The 19,432-nt window shown below is 43.1% G+C and overlaps 1 protein-coding gene across 1 annotated transcript in view; it reads right to left on the bottom strand.

The window, feature by feature from the left end:
* The window catches only part of LOC139703505 (anosmin-1), a 146,317-nt gene that overhangs the window by 32,350 nt on the left and 94,535 nt on the right, over positions 1 to 19,432 (bottom strand). The window contains exons 5-8 of the mRNA XM_071606982.1: positions 19,147 to 19,331; positions 17,461 to 17,590; positions 5,648 to 5,853; positions 1,605 to 1,749 (exon numbers count right to left, since the gene is read on the bottom strand). Coding sequence (XP_071463083.1) covers positions 1,605 to 1,749; positions 5,648 to 5,853; positions 17,461 to 17,590; positions 19,147 to 19,331 — 666 coding nt within the window. The remainder of the gene's footprint in view (positions 1 to 1,604; positions 1,750 to 5,647; positions 5,854 to 17,460; positions 17,591 to 19,146; positions 19,332 to 19,432) is intronic.

The following is a 19,432-nucleotide window of genomic DNA, read 5'->3' as shown; positions in this document are numbered from 1 at the left end:
TGGATTTGGGTATCCATGGGACAGTACTCTGGGAACCAATCTCCCAGAGACACTGAGAAATGACTGTATTTGTATAGGTGAGTGCATATGTCTGTGAATATATACAGCCATGTACACTATGTTTATAGAAAATTTTACAGGACATATACACTATACAGAGGATGTACGTCATATATATACAATATCATGCAATTAAAGGGTATTGCGCATTATGTATGTATGTGTAGTATTTTAGCATAGTATTTCTAGCATCATAGACAATGCAATGAATGAATGAATGACTACATTTAAAAGTGAATGAAGCTGTTGGGTTTGATGGCGCAGGCCTGTAATCCCAGCGGCTCTGGAGGCTGAGATGGGAAGATCACAAGTTCAAAGCCAGCCTCAGCAACACAGTGAGGTCATAAGCAACTCAGGAGACCCTGTCTCTAGATAAAACATAAAAAAAGGGCTGGAGATGTGGCTCAGTGATTAAGTGCCCCTGGGTTTCATCCCTAGTACCAAAAAAAAAAAAAAAAAAAAATGAAACTTATTAACACATAGAAATAGTTCCATGAGATGTTTTGGGGAACAGTTATATAGTACCTGGACTTATACATAAAAATTGACCCCTTTGAATCTATTCAATCTCCAGAGAGAGGATTTCTCCAAAAGCCAGGAAGCTGTGATTCTGGTACTTGTAGAAAGTGTCATATCCGACCAACCTGCTCATGTGGAGCCTGCCTTTTTCCCAGGTGGTGGAAGATAATTATGAGCAATTGCTGCATCTAACTCTGCAGAGCTAGCGTTGCCTCTGCAAAGTTGAGTGCATTCTTTGCCTTCTGATCGAGACCAACTCCTTGAGGGAGGCAGGGTTCTGCTAGACTAATGAACCAATGGCCCCAGGGTCCCCAGGACAAGGGATGCCCCTGGCCGTCTCTCTCATTCCTGCCCTGGTTCCCTGAGCCCTTTCCAGGTGCTCCTACACGGCAGTCCCTACCAGCCCCGCACACTGAACAAGCCACAAACATCAAGGAACTTATTTTACAACTAAGATGTGCATGTCCTGTGAGACCCTCTTGTTTTGTTCAGTTGGTGACAAACATACTACTTAAGGGGAAAAAAAAAGAATGGAAACAAGGAAAACCAATGTGGGAATTCTTAAGTAACTTCACTCAACGGAGCATTAGGTAGCTGTCCAAAAAGGAACACAACCACAGTGTGACACCAAGGAAAAACAGTCATGCCACTTTCAAGAGAAAAACAAAAACTACAACAATTTGACAGTTTGTGTTCCCTTTAGAGAGAAGTGTGCTTGTGCACAAAGCCTGCAAATAACGGAAGTGCATAAATAGATGGCTCACAAGGTACGGCTTTCTTTCTTTTGGTGGCGGTCCTTGGGACGGAACCCAGGGACTCACCCGTGCTACACAAGTGCTCTACCACCGAGGTGCATCCTGCCCTGTTTTCTTGTTCAGTTTCCTTCACGACGCCAAGACAATTGCACCAACAATAAACACCACAAAGATGTCTCCAGAGGTGAAATTGTTTTGCACCTCGTTCTTCCATAAGATACACAGGTGTGTGTCACAGTCGAGCTCAAGACGCATGTGGAGGTCACTTACTGTAATTGGTGGGGTGTGGGGACGTGAAGTGAAGGGACACCTTGGCGCTCTTGAGGCGGGTCTGCCCCCAGTATGTGATGGCCTGCAGTTCCACGATGTAGTCGTAATCTGGCTGAAGCCTCTCCAGGACCACGAAATTCTGGAGCTGCAAACAGAGGGAGTATCCCCGAGCCCCATTAGAAACGGTCTTCGCCTCTCGTTTCCACCGCAAATCTTACCAGACATTGTGAAGCACGTCAACATTTAGCTTGCATGGACCTTCAACTTCCCAAGGACAGACACTGTGTGGATTTGCACCATGGAAAATCCACTTTTACCGCGGATCAAAATCGATTTCATAAAAAGGCCAGAACCCGTTAAATAATAATTGTCCTAATTCAACAACTGCATGTGCAGGAGCAAATGATTTCAAACACACTTCCTTCTAGGCAGCAGTCTGAACAGAAAAGAGGGCTCTTCCTAATGAAGTTACAAAGGCTTGTGTTGCCAGAGACCCGGGACAGTTATGAGATGGCATTAATTGCCCTTCTTTGCTAACTGTTCTGCATCTCCTGAGTGCAGTTCCACCAAAAGTTACAAAACAAATCAGCTTCAAAAAAAATGCTTGAAGATATTTCTGCCATCATTATTGTCAATGTCAAACACTGACCCAATTTTCTATAGATGCTGCTGCGATTGAAAGGAAGTAAAGCAAAACTGCGTAATTGGCCTAATATCTTGGGGACAAGACAGGAATTCTGCAAAGGCTAAAGGAGAAGGTGATGTCTCCAGGTGCACAGAGCAAGGTGGAATTAGAACTGAAGATTACACTTAGGAGAAGTTTAGTAAAGCGCCCTTCCAGGAACTTGTATTCAAGACAAAGAAGATCATTGCCTTAGAATTTAAAACACTCATTAAATAGAATGCACTTGGTCACTTAAAAAAGACAGGTGGTAGACAGGTATAGTGGCACATGCCTATAATCTCAGTGACTCATGAGGCTGAGGTTGGAGGATCAGGAGTTAGACCAGCCTCAGCAACTTAGTGAGGCCCTAAACAGGTTAGCGAGATTCCATCTCAAAAATAAAAAGGCCTGGGATATGGCTCAGTAGCAGAGGGCCTTTGGGTTAAATCCGTGGTACCAAAAAGAAAAAAAAAAGTGATATTGAAAAGAATGCTTTTCTATAAAGGGGTCATCCTGGTGGTAATTAGCATTCATGAAGAAAAATACGTCAGTTATTAATGCAACATCAATCAACAGAGGATTAGTAGTATTCTTTCCAGCAGAGAACATTCCAGTTTTCTATATCCAATATGTGCTACTTTAAGATCATTCCAGTTTTATGTATCTAGTTACACTGTTGTCTGAAATGGTGAAGCATTGAATCCTATAAGTAAATCTTTTGCTTAAATTCCTCTATTAGCATCCTGATTCTAACTTGGTGTGTTTGGAGGTCTCTTTGCAGAGAGGGAACAGGATGTTGAGGGGCATTTCCAAATCAGGAGTTTAATGCTGTCTGTGGTATCAGCTCAGCCCCTCAGTGGAAGTCTGGGTCAGATTCTGGACTGCCATTGCTGCCCCTGGTGACATCTGGTCTCAACAGCTCACCAGCCGGTATCCCCAGAGAGACTCTGCTTCCCCAAGGGTGATTTCCTATTTTAACCACTAGCAGGTCTGCATAAATCTGGGTTCCCCATTTCCTTTAAGTAGGATTTATCTGTTTAATTGCGTCTCATTCTTCCTAAACTCTGTTTTCCGCCAGGTCAATTAAAATTCACTTTTCAAAGAGCCTTCACTTGGAAGTCCCCACTTTATTTAGTTACCATGGATATTAGAACGGCATCTTAAGAAATGGGAATAGTCGATCCCCAGGAAGAAATTCCTTGGTGTCTTATTTCTTTGGTGGTTTTCTGTTTTCTAATCTCATTGATCAGTTGGCCAAACTTTAATATCTCAAAGTGCAATAATTCATATAGAATGTAGCTTGTCTTTTTTCCATTGGAAAATACAAGACACTCATGAGTTAGTGACCCATAATTTGGGCTACCCTGGGTTTAGATATAAAGTGTCCCTCAAAAGAGAATGTTCAGAGGTAAAATGGCTATATTATGGGGTGTAATCCAATTAGTGCATCAATCCGCTGATAGGGATTAACTGGGTGGTAGCTATAGGCAGGTAGAGTGTGTGTGGCTGCAGGAGGTGGGTCCTTGGGGGACATGCCTTTGGGATTTATATTTTGTCCGTGGTGAGCAGTCTCTGTCTCTCTCTCTCTCTCTCTCTCTCTTATTTGACAAGTCCTGAGCTGGTTTCCTCCAGAACACCTTTCTGCCCTGATGTTCTGCCACACCTTGGGCCCAGAGCTATGGAGTCAGCCATCTATGGACTGAGACCTCGGGAAACATGAGCCCGAAATAAACTTCTCCTCTAAAATTGTTCTTTGTCAGTTCTTTTGGCCACTGCAGTGAAAAGGTGAGTCAAACACTGGGCTCACGGATACTTAAATTAGTAACTGCACTGGATCATTGTGATTAATTTAATTTATGATTTATGCTTTGTTTATATAATGGGCATATGATAGACATCAGTTGCTCATATCCCTAGTGTATCTTTGATGCTGTCTGGTTACGAATGTCATAAAATGCCACCTGAAGTAGGGAACTTTAACATTTTATCATGTCATTTTTTTTTTCCTTTGGATTCCAGTGATTTTACAACTTTAGCTCTTGAGCTATTTCTATCAGACAAAACATGGCAGAATTCTTCAGCATAAGAAATCAACCTGTATGACAATATCTTCAAAATGAAAACAGTTTAACAGTTAAATATCGATGATATGGGCTTTTGGAGACATAATTTATAATTCTAAGTAGCACAGATATCAAAATCTTTAGTACAAAAAAAAATCCTATCTTTTAAAAAGTATTTTTAAACAGAACTCATTTAGGAAATCAGCTTCATAAATGAGGGAGAAGAGTGTTTATATAAATGTTATAACATCAAAATAAAGGAAGGTACACTAAAAGTAAATAGAGCAGCTAACTCCTTTATGCACCAAAATGTCCTGTTCACTATGACAGAAATCTCACTGCAGAGAAGGGCTCAATGAAGATGTAATTCTTGGCATCTGGATGATAAAGCCCTTCAGATTCTTCTTAAATCAGTGTGAAAAACACGTGGCCCAACTGTACTTTCTAAGTTGTGTGCAGGTGGAAAAACTCGAAATAGGAGAATTATGAATATTTGCCTTTCAATTTACAAAGTTCTTTTAAGAGAGAGAGAGAGACCTGCATATAAAGGACATCTTACATGATTTCATCTTTGTGGCTACATAGGTAAGAAGGACGTATGTTAATTGTGGCTTTGATTTCTGGAGGTGACGTTGTAACTGCCATTAGAATAAGAGTAGGTGAGTGGACTCAATTCAATTGTGTTTGCCTAGGATGGGACAGAAACCCTTGGCACGCATGCTCCTTGGTGCTCAGTTACTCTAACAAATGCCTCAGAAGATCAACTTAGAAAAGGTCTGTCCTGGCTCACAGTTTTAGAGGTCTCAGTGGTCCTCTTTTTTTGGTGGGGTGGGTATGGGGATTGAACTCAGAGGTAGTTGACCACTGAGCCACATCCCCAGCCATATTTTATATTTTATTTAGAGACAGGGTCTCACTGAGTTGCTTAGCACCTCACTAAGTTGCTGAGGCTGGCTTTGAACTCGCGATCCTCCTGTCTCAGCCTCCCGAGCTGCTGGGATTACAGATATGTGCCGTGGTACACACCTGGTGACCCCTTTGCTGTGGGCAATGTATTATGGCCAGAGTAGGTGCACAGTAAAATTGCTCTTCTCATTGCTTAGAAGCCAAGTGGTAAAGGAAGGGGCTGGGGTCCTATTGTCCCTTTCAAGGACACACCTCCAGTGACCCTTGGGTCCTAATGCCTGAGGACTCCACCCCCTCCCCACAGCTCCAAGCAGGAGACCAACACTTTTAGCTCAAGACGGGCCACTCTTCCGACTTGGGGTTCACATACACCCTGCACGACGCGGCCCTCCCTCCTCATTCCCACTCACCCCATCTGTGGTTTTTCTCCGCTTCTTCTTTGTGGGGACAAGGGACTTGTTGCTGACCGTCCAGCTCCAAAACACCTTGTAGTGGTGCACGGGGATATCTGGCTCCTCGGGGAGGTCCCAGGCAATGGTCACCGTGACGGTCCCGTCACTGTTGACGGTGGAGTTGGCCAGTTGGAGGTTAGCGGGGGCTGGTGGTGCCGACGGATCTGTAACCCCAGGGAAAAGAGAAGCCATCTGAGTCACCGACCAGGGTCAGCAGCGTGACACCCATTTTATGTGCATTGTCATGTAATCCGATGACTTCTGTACCATGTCCAGTTTTGCAGTTCTACCCATTCTGGTTTCTGAAAACCCAAATCTCAATTGGGTGCTGAAATCACCTGTATGGAGAAGGCATCGTGTGATCGCAGCCGGAGGGTCTGCTCATCATTTCTAGTTGCAAATTGAGCTCAGGCAGCTGCCCCACACCACAGGCCACCTACAGATGCCCCCACAGCAGAACACAGCCCAGGGTTCCAGCTACAACGCCATCTGCACAGGAGGCCCAGAGAGACCATATCTAACAACGCAGAAGCCAGGAGAAAATGTACCCATGTTGTGACTGTCAGTGATTCCAAGCTTTGGAACTAGGGCCAAGGGAGTTATATTAAAAAATTCCTAGCTTTCTGCAGTTTGGAGATTCCTTAGAAAACTTGGACTGGAACCACTATGTGATACAGCTATCCCAGTCCTTAGTCTATACCTAAAGGACTGAAAATCAGCACACTACAGGGACACAGCCACATCAATGTTTATAGCAGCTCAATTCACAAGAGCTAAAATGTGGAGCCAACCAAGGTGCCCTTCAATAGATGAATGGATAAAGAGAGTGTGGTTTATATACACAATGGAATATTACTCAGCCTTAAAGAAGAATGAAATGATGGCATTTGCTGGTAAATGGATGGATCTGGAGAATATCATGCCAAGTGAAATAAGCCAATCCCAAAGAACCAAAGGCCAAATGTTTTTTTCTGATACGTGGATGCTGATTCACCATGGGGAGGGGATAGGGAAGAACAGAGGTACTTTGCATTAGGCAGAGGGGAGTGAAGGGAGGAGGAGTATGGCGTAGGAAGGAGAGTGGAATGAATCAGACATTATTCCCCTGGTACTTGTACGATTGCACGAATGGTGTGACTCTACATGGTGTACAACCAGAGAAATGAAAACTTGTGCTCCACTTGTGAACAATGAATTGAAATTGAAATTCTGCTCTTATGTACAACTAATTAGAACAATTACAAAAATAAAAAAATAAATCCCTAGCTTTCTTCTGGGATGCACAGTTCCTGGGGCTTTGTGTAGGCTAGTTGCTTTGTTATTTAAAATGGGAAAGTTTCGTGGTTTTTCTGGTGTGAGGAGCATAGGCCCCTCGCTTGTGAGAAGTCCGCTTTGGTCACCCGTAGTGGTCACCTCCTTCTCCTTGCAACACACCCTCCTGGCTTCCAGGATGCCTCTCTCCACTGAATCTGCCTTCAGGTTCACGCCAAGCTCCTGCTCAGGCACCTGCCCCTGGTTCCTCACATTCCATCAGCTCTTAACACAAGAACATCTCAAGGTATTTGTTTCAATACCAGAAAGCTAATAGAGTCCCCCTGACCAAGAAAACTTTACCACCATTTTCTCCAAAGTCCTTATTATACCAGTAGATTTAGCCCATGTCATCTGTAAAATAATGTATATCTTTCAGACATTTTCTCAAAAGTAAGGCCCTTGGGACTCCTGATCATACCAAGATGGTGCACTTCCATGACTTTGATGTGATTCTTCATGAAAGAAGGAACAAGGCTCGACATAGGAGCAAATGCCCGGTTATTGAGGAACAGCTCTGCATATTTATAGAGCCAGGGGCGGTTTGACAGTTGGCATGGGGTGCTTTTTTATTGGTGGGTAAGGATCAGGTGAGCCAGTAGGGCTAATCTGATGGGTGGGTAAGGATCAGGTGAGCCAGTAGGGCTAATCTGATGGGTGGGTAAGGATCAGGTGAGCCAGTAGGGCTAATCTGATTGGTGGGCAAGGATCAGGTGAGCAGCAGGGCTAGTCTGATTGGTGGGTAAGGATCAGGTGAGCCAGTAGGGCTAATCTGATTGGTGGGTAAGGATCAGGTGAGCCAGTAGGGCTAATCTGATTGGTGGGTAAGGATCAGGTGAGCCAGTAGGGCTAATCTGATTGGTGGGCAAGGATCAGGTGAGCAGAAGGGCTAATCTGATTGGTGGGTAAGGATCATATGAACCAGCAGGGCTCTGATTGGTGGGTAAGGATCATGTGAGCCAGCAGGGCTCTGATTGGTGGGTAAGGATCAGGTGAGCCACCAGGGCTAGTCTGATTGGTGGGTAAGGATCATGTGAGCCAGCAGGGCTCACCATTGGTCGGCTCTTTTGGGGGATGGGGAAGTTAGTCTTTGGAGCCGGGGTGACTCCCAACACTTCTAATTGCTTCCTCTCCCATCACTATTAAATCGCAAAGTCAAAATACAGACTGCAGATTAAAAATACTAGAAAAGATGATTCCATCTGTCCTGAATGCACCCAGACATTTTCCTGTCAGTGTAACAACATTCATGTAGCACTCCATGCATGACGTACCATGAGTTACTGGAGAAGATCAAAACCTATAGGGGGATGTGCATGGGTTACATGCAAACAGTACACAGTTTTTATGTGGAACTTGAGCATCCCTGGGTTTGGGTGTCCTCCAAGACCCTAGGGTCTTGGAGCAAATCCTCCTTGGAAGCTGATAGATGATTGTGCTTATTTCTTTTCTGTCTGCCTGCCCTGGGGCTAATCAAAGCTCTATCTCTTTCCTTCGCTCCTACATTCCTAGCATTCACAAGAGCCCCTAGCACACAGCAAATGCTCAGTGAACATTTGCTGAATGATTGACTGAGAAGCTTCTCGTAATGGTGAACTTCGACTTGTCAAGAGATAGTCCAGTTTCAGGCTCAAACTTGTCAATCAAAATGGTTAGATCATAAGATCCCCGGGTGAAATGCAAAGTCAGAGGAGTGCTATTCCCATTTGAGATAAGAGAGTCACAGCAGCACCCTTCTGTTATGGAGGGTTCCATCCTTCACCTACGAAAGGGAATGGTAGATCCTTGCAGGACAGAGCTAAGCTGACAAGTGAATCATCACCGCAAAGTAAGAGGAAAGCTAAAATGAAGGAACACACCATCCACACTGCTTGTGCTGCACCTGAGGGTATGCCCTGGAAATAAGTCAACTTGTGAGCTTTCTAGATATGCTACACTCATGGAGAAAAACCAAAGATGGTCTCTTCCAAAGAAACATATGAGGAAATAATGCTTTCAAAATATGAAGGTTTGATTTACACTTTCCCAAAACTAAGACTCGGATGGACAATCTACACCACCAAGAGGGTGCACTCCCATTACTAAGATAAGACAGTCTAAAAGCTTTTTCTTCCTTAAAAAAAAAAAAAAAAACTCTATTAAATCACAAAGCAACAGAGAATTGTGAAGATGTGAAGATAACCCACTTATAGCTCCCAGAACATGAATGGCTATCTATTTATTTATGGTACCAGGGATTGAACCCAGGGGTGCTTAACCATTGAGTCACATCCCAGCCCTTTTGGTATTATATTTAGAGACGGGGTCTCGCTGAGTTGCTTAGGGCCTTGCTAAGTTGCTGAGGCTGGCTTTGAACTCAGGATCCTCCTGCCTTAGCCCCCCCCCCCCCCCCCCAGCTGCTAGGATGACAGGCATGTGCCACCATGCCCAGGTGAATGGCTGCTATTTTTACACATTTTAATTTGCAAAATGTTCTAATTAAACCTCATTTGCAAAATAGGCCACGAGCCAAATTTGGACCGTGGTCTATGAATGGCCAACCCCTCATCAAGAGCATTTCAAAAGCTATTATGGAATCAACTCTATGAAACTTGACATGAACACTGGTTATCTGCAATTTTACTGACACATGATTATATGCTATTGATTGAATGTTGGCATTGCTGTTCCCATTTGGAGATAGGGGGCAGGAGGACTAATTTCTCACTTCTCTAGCTCCAGATTACAGAGGGAGAGGGTTGGATCCACAGTGCAGGACCAGCCTTCTCTCAACTCCCCCATCTGAGTTTCACATCAAAGCATGTTCTCTTGCTGATTCATTCCAATAACTCCTTTGCACCCTCACAGTCACCTGCAGGAATGCACCCCGGAAAACACACACAGCAAGCCCACTCTCGGAGATAACTGAACTCAACTTCTTATGCAAACTATGTTGAATACTTAACATGTAAATCCAACTTTGGCTTTTGAGAACAATAGTTTCTTTTATCGGTGATCCTAGGTGGTGTTTTCAGCAAAAATGGACCTGCTCACTTCCAGCAAGTCAGATTTCAGGTTTCATTGCGTAACCTTTTCTGGCACATGTCACAAGCAACGAAGTAACAGGCACGAAGTCTTAGCACAATGGAACACTTTGAGCCCAAGCGGTGGGCAAAGTGACAAATAAAACCACTTATCACCCTTGGCGAAATGCAGGTCTATTATTGCACTGACGTGAACTCTCATGGGAAAGGACCGTGTCCGCCTGTCCCGGGAGAAACTCCATCACTTTTTGTGAGGCAGACTCCTGTAAGGTTTGCAGACAATGCTATTTGTTACATAGAAACCATGTCTGCATGTTAAAACAAAACAAAACAACAGATAAATAGCCAGGGCTACAAAGAAAGTAACCACTATAAATAATCACAGGCTAATACCCACAAAGCACAGAATAAAAACTATATATATTGCAGGAAAATGAATGTAGATGTCTGAGATCACATTTCCCACTGAGCTGCATCCCAGGAGTACCTCTGAAGGTGTGAGACTGAGATCAACTGCAGTTTTATTTTAAAAGTCATGTTGCAACTATGTTGCAAAGTCTCCAAGCAAATAGAACATTGGCTCTAATACTTAGACCTCAATTTTTCCTTTCCAGATTTCACACTTGGGATACTTGACCTTCCCCTTAAAGAAAAAAAAAAAAAATCTTCCCCATACAGTATCCTAAATATCCAGGGCATGAGTCTTTGGGAAGTCACTGAAGCTTCATGGCAGGTAAATTTGCAACTATGCAATGCTTTCAAGACTCATAGACGACTAGGGGTTGCTCATTGGAGGTGGAACATATGTGCAGCCCTGGGACCGTACAGTCTTGGGTCCCCAAGGAGACACAGGGAATTTTGTTACTACCAGAGAGTCCTGCCTAGTTTTACCAACACTTTGTAATGCATGTGCAGAAAAACAGAACCTGTGATTCATGTACACTATGAAAACAATTCTGGGTACTTTCTTTCCTTTGTACTGTATACAGAAATGGATAAAAAGATGGGAAAAAACCCTCTGAATTTGGAGGGAAAAATATAATAAATATTCAAAGACATATTAAAATAGAATAAATATTCAAAGACATAGGTTAATAATACCTTAAGTTGGATTTGACCCTTTTCTTCCTAAGTTCCCTTAAATGTATGTTATTTTGCAATGTCCAGTTGATAACTGACTAATTTAAAATGCCCCAAACAAATGTTGGCCTACTTTGAAAACCATAAGAAAAAATATACAGATTCGGATTTTGTCTTATATGGTTCACAGACTTGGAATATTTTCTTCTTTCAGTGCTCATGTGCATATGCACATAGTCTCAAGAGCCAAAAGCAAACCATTTATTTCCAAGACTCTTTAGAGTTGTAAATCTAATCTTACTGTATTACCCTATTACCACTGAGCAGCTTGTATTTCCAATGAGAAGTCGGCAATATATGCATTTTTACCCGTTCCATGGATAGAAACAGTGTCAAGAAGAGGTTAAAACCCATCTGCTGATAAAGAAGCAAAAAAGAACACAAACCCATCCTGTATTTTTCTATGTGGACGACCCTCATCCCAAATAGCATGTCTGCCAAATTAGGGTCTCCGCTAGTTAAACATCAGTTGCGTTCTTATCCCGAGAAATGGACAATAATGGAAAACCTGTCTAATGCTGAGAGAAGAGAGAGAACATGGAACCGAGGGATATGTGACTTTGGCAGCTATCACCTCCATTTTTTAAAGGAAAATTTGCAATATTTAATAATATCAGGATTCCTTTCGCAGTGGGAAAACTATGATTGTAATTCCAGGGCTCCCCTGCACCTCCTTGTGCGAGGCTGTCTAGACCCAAAGCCAGCTCTGCCGTGCACAAGCCAGGTGTGGGGTGGGATGGCTTGCAGCAGTGAGTGACAGGGGGTGGCGCCTGGATACCACGGCTCCCCTATGCACCTCTCCAGGGAGTAACCCTAGATGGGTAGTGCGTCCCACACCAGCCCCTGAGCTCCCCTTGGGGACAGAGGTCCTCTTGGCCACGGTGGTAACAAGTGTGAGACATCCCCCTTTACTGTCTTCTTCCTGTCTCACTTCGCCTCTTACCTTGCCCTCATTTCGTGGATCACCTCCTACCTGAACTATTATACACACCCAAACCTCAAAGCCGTCGAAGCTCAGAATCCTCTGGCTATGGGGAGACTCCTAGCTTGGACTGTCAATCTCTCCTTTGGCTAAGAGTTGTATTCAAAGCACCCTGCGTCAACAGATCTGGGGATGTACCCATACATCTACCCCTCGCACTCTGAAATTTCCAGTTGTTTTATCCAAGTGGAACGATACAGAAAAGTTGAGGAAGACCCTAGGATCTGGCAGGATTAGTGACCAGAAAAACACTTAATTTCAGGAGTGACCTGTATTGAAGGTAAATCAATATGTGCAGGGAGGACCATTTCTATGTTCTAAATAAAGAGAGAAAAACCAGAGTCATTAGGCTATTCAAGTACTATAACTTTATTATTATTATTATTATTATTATTATTAATTATTATTATTATTTTGGTACTGGGGATTGAACCTAGGGATGCTTAACCACTGAGCTACATCCCCAGACCTACTTTTGTATTTCATTTAGAGACAGAGTCTCACTGAGTTGCTTAGGGCCTCGCTTAGTGGCTGAGGCTGGCTTTGAACTCACGATCCTCCTGCCTCAGCCTCCCAAGCTGATGGGATTACAGGCATGAGCCACTGTGCCTAGTTATTTTTAAAACTTTAATCCAATTTCTACTCAAATACTGGAAGAAAAAATGGTATACAGGTTTTAAACAAGTAAATTTAAACAGCATTCCAAGTTCTCTTTTAAAAGTTCTTTTGGCTGCCGGAAAAATAAATAATAATACTGATTTTACCCATTCTGTAATCCTGGCTCGATTCTGGAGCAGGTGGGAGTTGGTGCTTACCAGGAGCAGGGTATGCATGAAAGTAAGTTTCTAATCCCCGCATTAGATTACTTATAATCTATGCACTGAGAATTCCCTATAAAACACAGATGTTTAGTGAAGAGTCCATCAGGGCAGAATAAATGAGTTAAAAAGAAATCACTTTAAACAGTCACCAGTCCATTTTGGCAAACTACAGACTCATTTCGAATTTAACACAATCATAAGGAAGATAATGGGAAGAATTTTGGCTTCTCTATGAAAATTGGGGTTATAGCCTATGGAAGCCCAGCAGTGAGGCTAAAGTAAATAGAACTATTTTTTTTTTGTCATTCTTTCCTTTTCCTACTTAATTTTACTTTTATTTCCAGAGGTGTTCATGGCAGATGAAAAAAATAATTCCTTCCCATTATGGCTAGGTTACTACCTGCCCCAAATACACTAGATGATTGCTTGCCCTTGGACATAGTCTACGACTGTGGGAACATTGATTCTTTCTGAAAGCAACGTTAAATCACCAGAAGGTGGGCACGATTCTAGTTCTGCAGCGAAACAGAAATAAATGGGCCTTTATGGACAGAAAAGGCACCATGAGTTTTGAAACATGAAAGTGTTGTCCTGTTCCACTGGGGAAAGTCAAGGTCAGGAAAACAAGTTATTTTTCTGATTTCAGCTTCTCTTTCCATTACTCAGGATTCATTCCTTTTTTTCAATGCAGTGACGTCTGGTCTAGCGGCTCTGACACGTCAGGTACTGGAGTCAGTAACTGCACCCAAAGACAAAAATGTCCGTGGGACACACACCTTCACCCTGACTCAACAGAAGACAGAACAGCACAACGTTTACCATGTAAAACGTTCGAGGTAGGAAGTGAAAACCGAGAAACAATGGAGCAGGGGAAATGTGGGTTGGTTTGCGCATTTGTCTGTTCGCAATTGTAGGAGGGGTGGCCAAAGGAGGCTTTGCTAAGAAAGAGACGTTTGTGTGCAGGTGGTGGAAGAGTCAGCTTTGCAACTGTATGGAGAAAGAACTTTCTGGTTCCAAGAAGTAGCAATGCAAAGGTCCAGTGGCCACGGAGAGTTTGGAGTGTTGGGAGGAGAGCAAAAGAGCCTGTGGGGTTCCGTGGGACAGCAGAGGTGGGAGGGAGTTTGAGAAGGAGGAGGGAGGAGGGTCTTCTAAGACTGTTGACATGGTAAAGAGGATTGCTCCCAATCAAGTTAGACCTGGAGGTATGAGGACGTGCTACGCTCAAAACAGACCCAATGTAACAGATGTCAACAGAATCACTCAGACTATGGGGTGATTGGACGGTCCATCCCCATTCGAATGGACAGACTGGGGGGTCACTATAGGCAGGTGGAGTGTGGCTGGAGGAAATGAGTTACTGGGGGTGTGCTCTGGAATGGTGCATCTTCCCTGTGGTCTGTCCCTCCCTGTCCACCCCTCTCTCTGCTTCTTGATTCCACCATGAGTGGAGCTGCTCTCCTCCTCCATTGGGCCCTTCCGCCATGATGTTCCGCCATGACGCTCTTGGACCCAGAGCCATGGAGTTGGCCATCTACGGACTGGACCTCTGAAACCATGAGCCATAGTAAACTTTTGCTCCTCTAAGTTGTTCGTGTCAGATGTTTTGGTCACAGTGTTAGTAAAACTAACTAAAATACATGCAGAAAAGGAAATCCGGTAACTTCTTGAGGACTTCCTGGTGACTTATAGGAAATGACTCTTCAGGTGTTTTTTTTTGTGTGTGTGTGTGTGATGAACTGCACAGAGAATAGCATTGTCCATCACTAAGCTAATCATTGAGAGAAGACAACGTGGAAGCAGACCATCTTTATGTCTTTGGAGGCTGCACGTATTTCCAGAAATGGAGTGATCATTTGCAAATCAATGTGATTTTTATGTCTGAGACTGTTTTCTACAAAAAGCTTCTTTTTTGAGAAGATGTCCTACACTGAAGGATGCTAATTATTCTAATAGGGTTGCCATTCAAATACATGGGTTAATAAGAGAAGCTAAAGCAATAGAAACAACTTTCTGTCTTTAAATTTTCCCAGTGAGGCATGGTCTTACTGGGAGGATGGATTTCTTCTAACCCCAAATGTTGGTGATGATGCTACAGTACTGTAAATAATACAAGTTATTGGGTTGTACACCCATAAAGAATAGACTTTGCGGCACATAAATTATTTTAATAAAATTGTGAGACAATATTTCCCAGACAAGATTTTTCTCCACTTGAGATTGAGTAAGGAAAGACCTGGCGCCATCTTGGTAGAGATGAAGTCTCCTTTGGGTGGATCTGGGGGGAGTGAATATCTTCCCCTGTTTAGCTATCTGTGACACTCACATCATTCTTGTGGTGTGTCCCACTAACGAAGTAATAGAACCTACCATACATTCTGTGCAGAACTTTTTGGTTTTTAAGAGTTTAATAACTAATGTCTGGGATGCGCCTCCCAAGGCAACATTTGGCACTGGAGTTTGGAGCCTATTGAGACAAGCAGGAAACAGAACAATACTTTCCTGGTGACTGCAATGTTTCAAAAGAGGGTGCATTTTTGTTCAACAAAAGCCAAATTAAATTCAGAGGCAGTCGCTCTAATTCTGGTCTGTTGTATTGCTCTGTAATACGAAGTGTTGAAACTGAGTAGCTTTCCAACCTTGTGATCCTCTCCCCCATGACGGTCCTGAGTCTGTCTGCAGACCTCTGCTTGGGTGCTAAAGGTCTTGTGAGAGCAGGGCTCTATAAAGAATCACGGGAGCCAAACCACCCCTCCTCCCCCCAGGAGTCAGGAGGTGCTACCAGTCGTACAGGTAGTATGGCTCTGTCTCCAGAGGCGACGGACTGCTTTAGTCTGACGTGTGAGACAGCAGCCTTGTTCTGAAAGTCCCAGCCCAGACCCTGCTAGCTACTGAGCAGATGGGAACACATTTGGATCCCCAACGGGTCTGGATCCCATTTGAACCGTGCAAACAAGGTGAACAGGCCTCAAGCTTTTTATCGATCCCTGCCTCCTAACCTGGGATTAATTATTCATTTCACTAGCCTCTCCAAGTGCACAGGCCACCTGGAGACAGAGTCTGGTCTGAGTTGACGTCTTTATCTGCAATTTCCCTTTAAAGCATGCTTAGTTGTGTGTTGTATTTGCCTCCCTGAAACAAAAGATACCTTTCTCTTTTTTTTAAAAAAAATGACTTTTTCTAAGAAAGATAAAAATCTACAATGCACTCTGTAATGGAGTCCAAATAATATTTTTAATACAAGTTTTCTTCTCGAGTCCTGTGTTATGCAGAGAAAGTGGTAGCAAATAGAAATGGACAGATTGAGATGGGGACATTTTTACAGTCATGCTCCAGAAATTGCAACATGTAGCAGCCACACCATTGATGTTGTAAGGCTGACACTAATTGTTACTACCACAATGCACCCGGCTTACATTTATTGTAAATAAATCAGCTTCCATATAATTCTGGGTTAGTAAGTGAATATGACATTTTTTGTCTATAAAACTAGATCTTGGGGCTGGGGTTGTGGCTCAGCGGTAGAGCGCTCGCCTTGCACATGCGAGACCCTGGGTTCGATCCTCAGCACCACATAAAAATAAATAAGTAAAATAAAGTTATTGTGTCCAACTACAACTAAACAATAAATATTAAAGAAACCTAGATCTTAATTAGTCAAGTGGAGAATAAATTAGTTTTGACAGTGCTTTGGAGAAATAAACCTGAAGATATCATTGCTATCTGGTTAAATTACGTCCTTCAACTCTTACAGAATAAACTAACCACTGATATCATAGAGGATCATCTGATTCCACAGAGGTTTTAAATAGCAATAAACAGGGAATTTCAAAAATTTTAGCAATGACAAAGAAAATCTAGGAGGGGTCCAGGTTCTAGACATTATGAAACAAAACTAAGAGACTAATTCACTCAGTTAACCACTGTTTTATGAAAGATGACATAGACTAAGCACCTAAAACTCAGGTTTCGTCCCAAAAATTTGTAGAATGATGCTTAGTGGAGAATTTTTTTTTGTACTAGGAATTCAACCCAGGGACACTTAATCACTGAGACACATCCCTACCCATTTTTGTATTTTAATTAGAGACAGGGTCTTGCTGAGTTGCTTAGGGCCTCACTAAGTTGCTGAGGCTGGCTTTGAATTCTCTATCCTCCTGCCTCAGCCTCCGGAGTAGCTGGGGTTACAGGCGTGCGCCACTGTGCCCAGCTTGATGGAGAATCTTAGAGAAGACGTTGAGTAGAAGTCCATCCTGGAAAACCCCAACTTCAAAGTTTAGAAAGTCCCCTTATTATCATTTTCTGTGACAACTTGAAAGAAAAACTCTGCTGACATCCTTAACCATAAATGTCCATGGGACCTTCCAACACATCTGGTCCCCATCTGGTTGGTCAGCATGGCCACCCGCTGACCAACATGGAGATGAGAATCACATCCCAGGTGTGTCAGGGAGCAAGGCGAGGGTCCCCCACTGGGCGCAGGACAGCAAGACTGACCTTTGGAGGAGCGGAAGTGTTTGCTGGGTGCAGTGAAACCCCGAGTCCCGTGCACGTTGACGGCGGCCACTCGGAACTGGTACCACCTGCTGGGTCTTATGTCGGTCATTTGAACCCGCTCATCCGTGGTCTGAAGGGAAATGTCACAGAGCACGGGTCAGTTTTTATTCTGATGTGTCCATTGGGTGTGTTTCAAAAAATGGCACAAACTCTTCAGCCAATGCAAAAAAACAGTCTTGACCTCCCTTTGTATGAGCCCCTCTTATCATTTCCAGATTCAAAGAGTCATTGGGAAGCAGGAAACTTTGGACACTGCCTCATCTCCAAAAGTTAAATACCTCTGGGAGTCAAAAATCTTATCACAAACGCTTGGGCTATTTTAGAATCTGATGACTAAATGGAGCATTCGAGAGATTCACTCAATAGAGAATGGGTACCTCATGATTGCATGATAGATGAGAAAGTGAATTCATTTCTAGGTTATAGAAAGAAGATGCCTCTTAAACCCGCACACCAAATATAATTCTAGAAGCAGCTATAAGAACCCACATGCTTAAAGGCTGATGACTATATCAAGAAGTTAACTGTAGCTCAAAACAATTTTTTAATTGAGTAAATCACATGATATCATGAGAATCCAGTCCTGACCCTCAAGAGTAACTATCTCACCTTTTGTATCCAGGAATTCTGCACACTTGGATTCAAAATATTTGCAACACATTGGGAAATATTTTGACATATTTGGAAAAAATACTTTGGAAGATATTTGGGTGAAAAATATTTGGAAAAAAAATGGTGTCTGAATTGAACATGTACATGCTTTTTTAATTCCCTTATGATGCGTCCCTGAACAGTACAGTTAGTCAATATTGAATCATATGATTAACAATGTGATTCGTCCCTTAACAATGACTTAGATAGCATTCAGATCACCTTAGGTATTCTAAGTCATCTAGCCAGGACTTCAAGTGTAAAATAGGATCTGCACAGGCTACAGGAAAATACTGTGCTGTGAGGGATTCGAGCATCATCAGATTTTGGAATCTGCAGGGGATCCTAAAAAATAATATCCTGCATGGCTATCCAGTGACAACTGTCTATTCTTGTCTAATATAAAGAAAGGGAAAAAAAAAGGATACTGGGAGAAACAAGTAGGTTGTCTTGTATCTACTGCTAGGGTCTCAAGATATCAATAACTTTAGCAGCCTTCAGCCAGATGGGATGTACTGACTTACAACATCTGATGCAGACTCACCTTGGCTTTGAGGGTGAAGCTGGGGAAATACGATGGAATCAGACATTCCCAAACTTCTTAACGGTAATTTATTATGGCAATGCTTACGTCCATCTCTCAAAGCTAAACATTTCTGAGACCAAAGGAAGGGTAAGACTCAAATGTGGCATTCTACCTGGTTTGGCTGAATTTGAGACAATTTGGGATGACTTTGGCATGTAGCGTTTTAGCTCTGAGTTTGAAAAACTTAAAGCCGGAATGATAATCTTGGAACATTGGACAAAGAATCGCATGTGGCATTAGCTAGCAAAAATAACAGGAATCAAATGATAATTTTAGGTGTTTCTTTTACATCAAGCTCTTCACTTATTTATTTTGTCCTGACGGAGGCACAGTAAGTTAACGTGCTGTGCTTAATGTATGCAGGGGACACTCTCCAGGAAAGGACTTACCTGGGCCACCGTCTGCCAGTGAGTGGCATCGTCCTCGCTGGGGTGGATCCCATAATTCCATCTTCTTTGTACCACGTAGATCACGGGCTCAATGGAAACGTTGAATTTTGAGGACCACTTCACCTCCAGCTGTCCCGACTTGTGCTCGGTAAATCGTAATTCTTTCCTGGGCTTCAAGGGGACCCCTGGAACAAGACCATGTCAATTAAAGCCATCTGCAAGGGCCCCAAGTGCAGGTAAATGCTGAGAAAGGAAATCTACAAGAGAGACCAATCTCCTCTGCCAC

This window comes from Marmota flaviventris, chromosome Y (genome assembly GCF_047511675.1).
Source record: "Marmota flaviventris isolate mMarFla1 chromosome Y, mMarFla1.hap1, whole genome shotgun sequence".
Lineage (NCBI taxonomy): Eukaryota > Metazoa > Chordata > Mammalia > Rodentia > Sciuridae > Marmota > Marmota flaviventris.
Note: the sequence above shows the minus strand (reverse complement) of the source record. Positions and strands in the feature narration are given on the sequence as shown.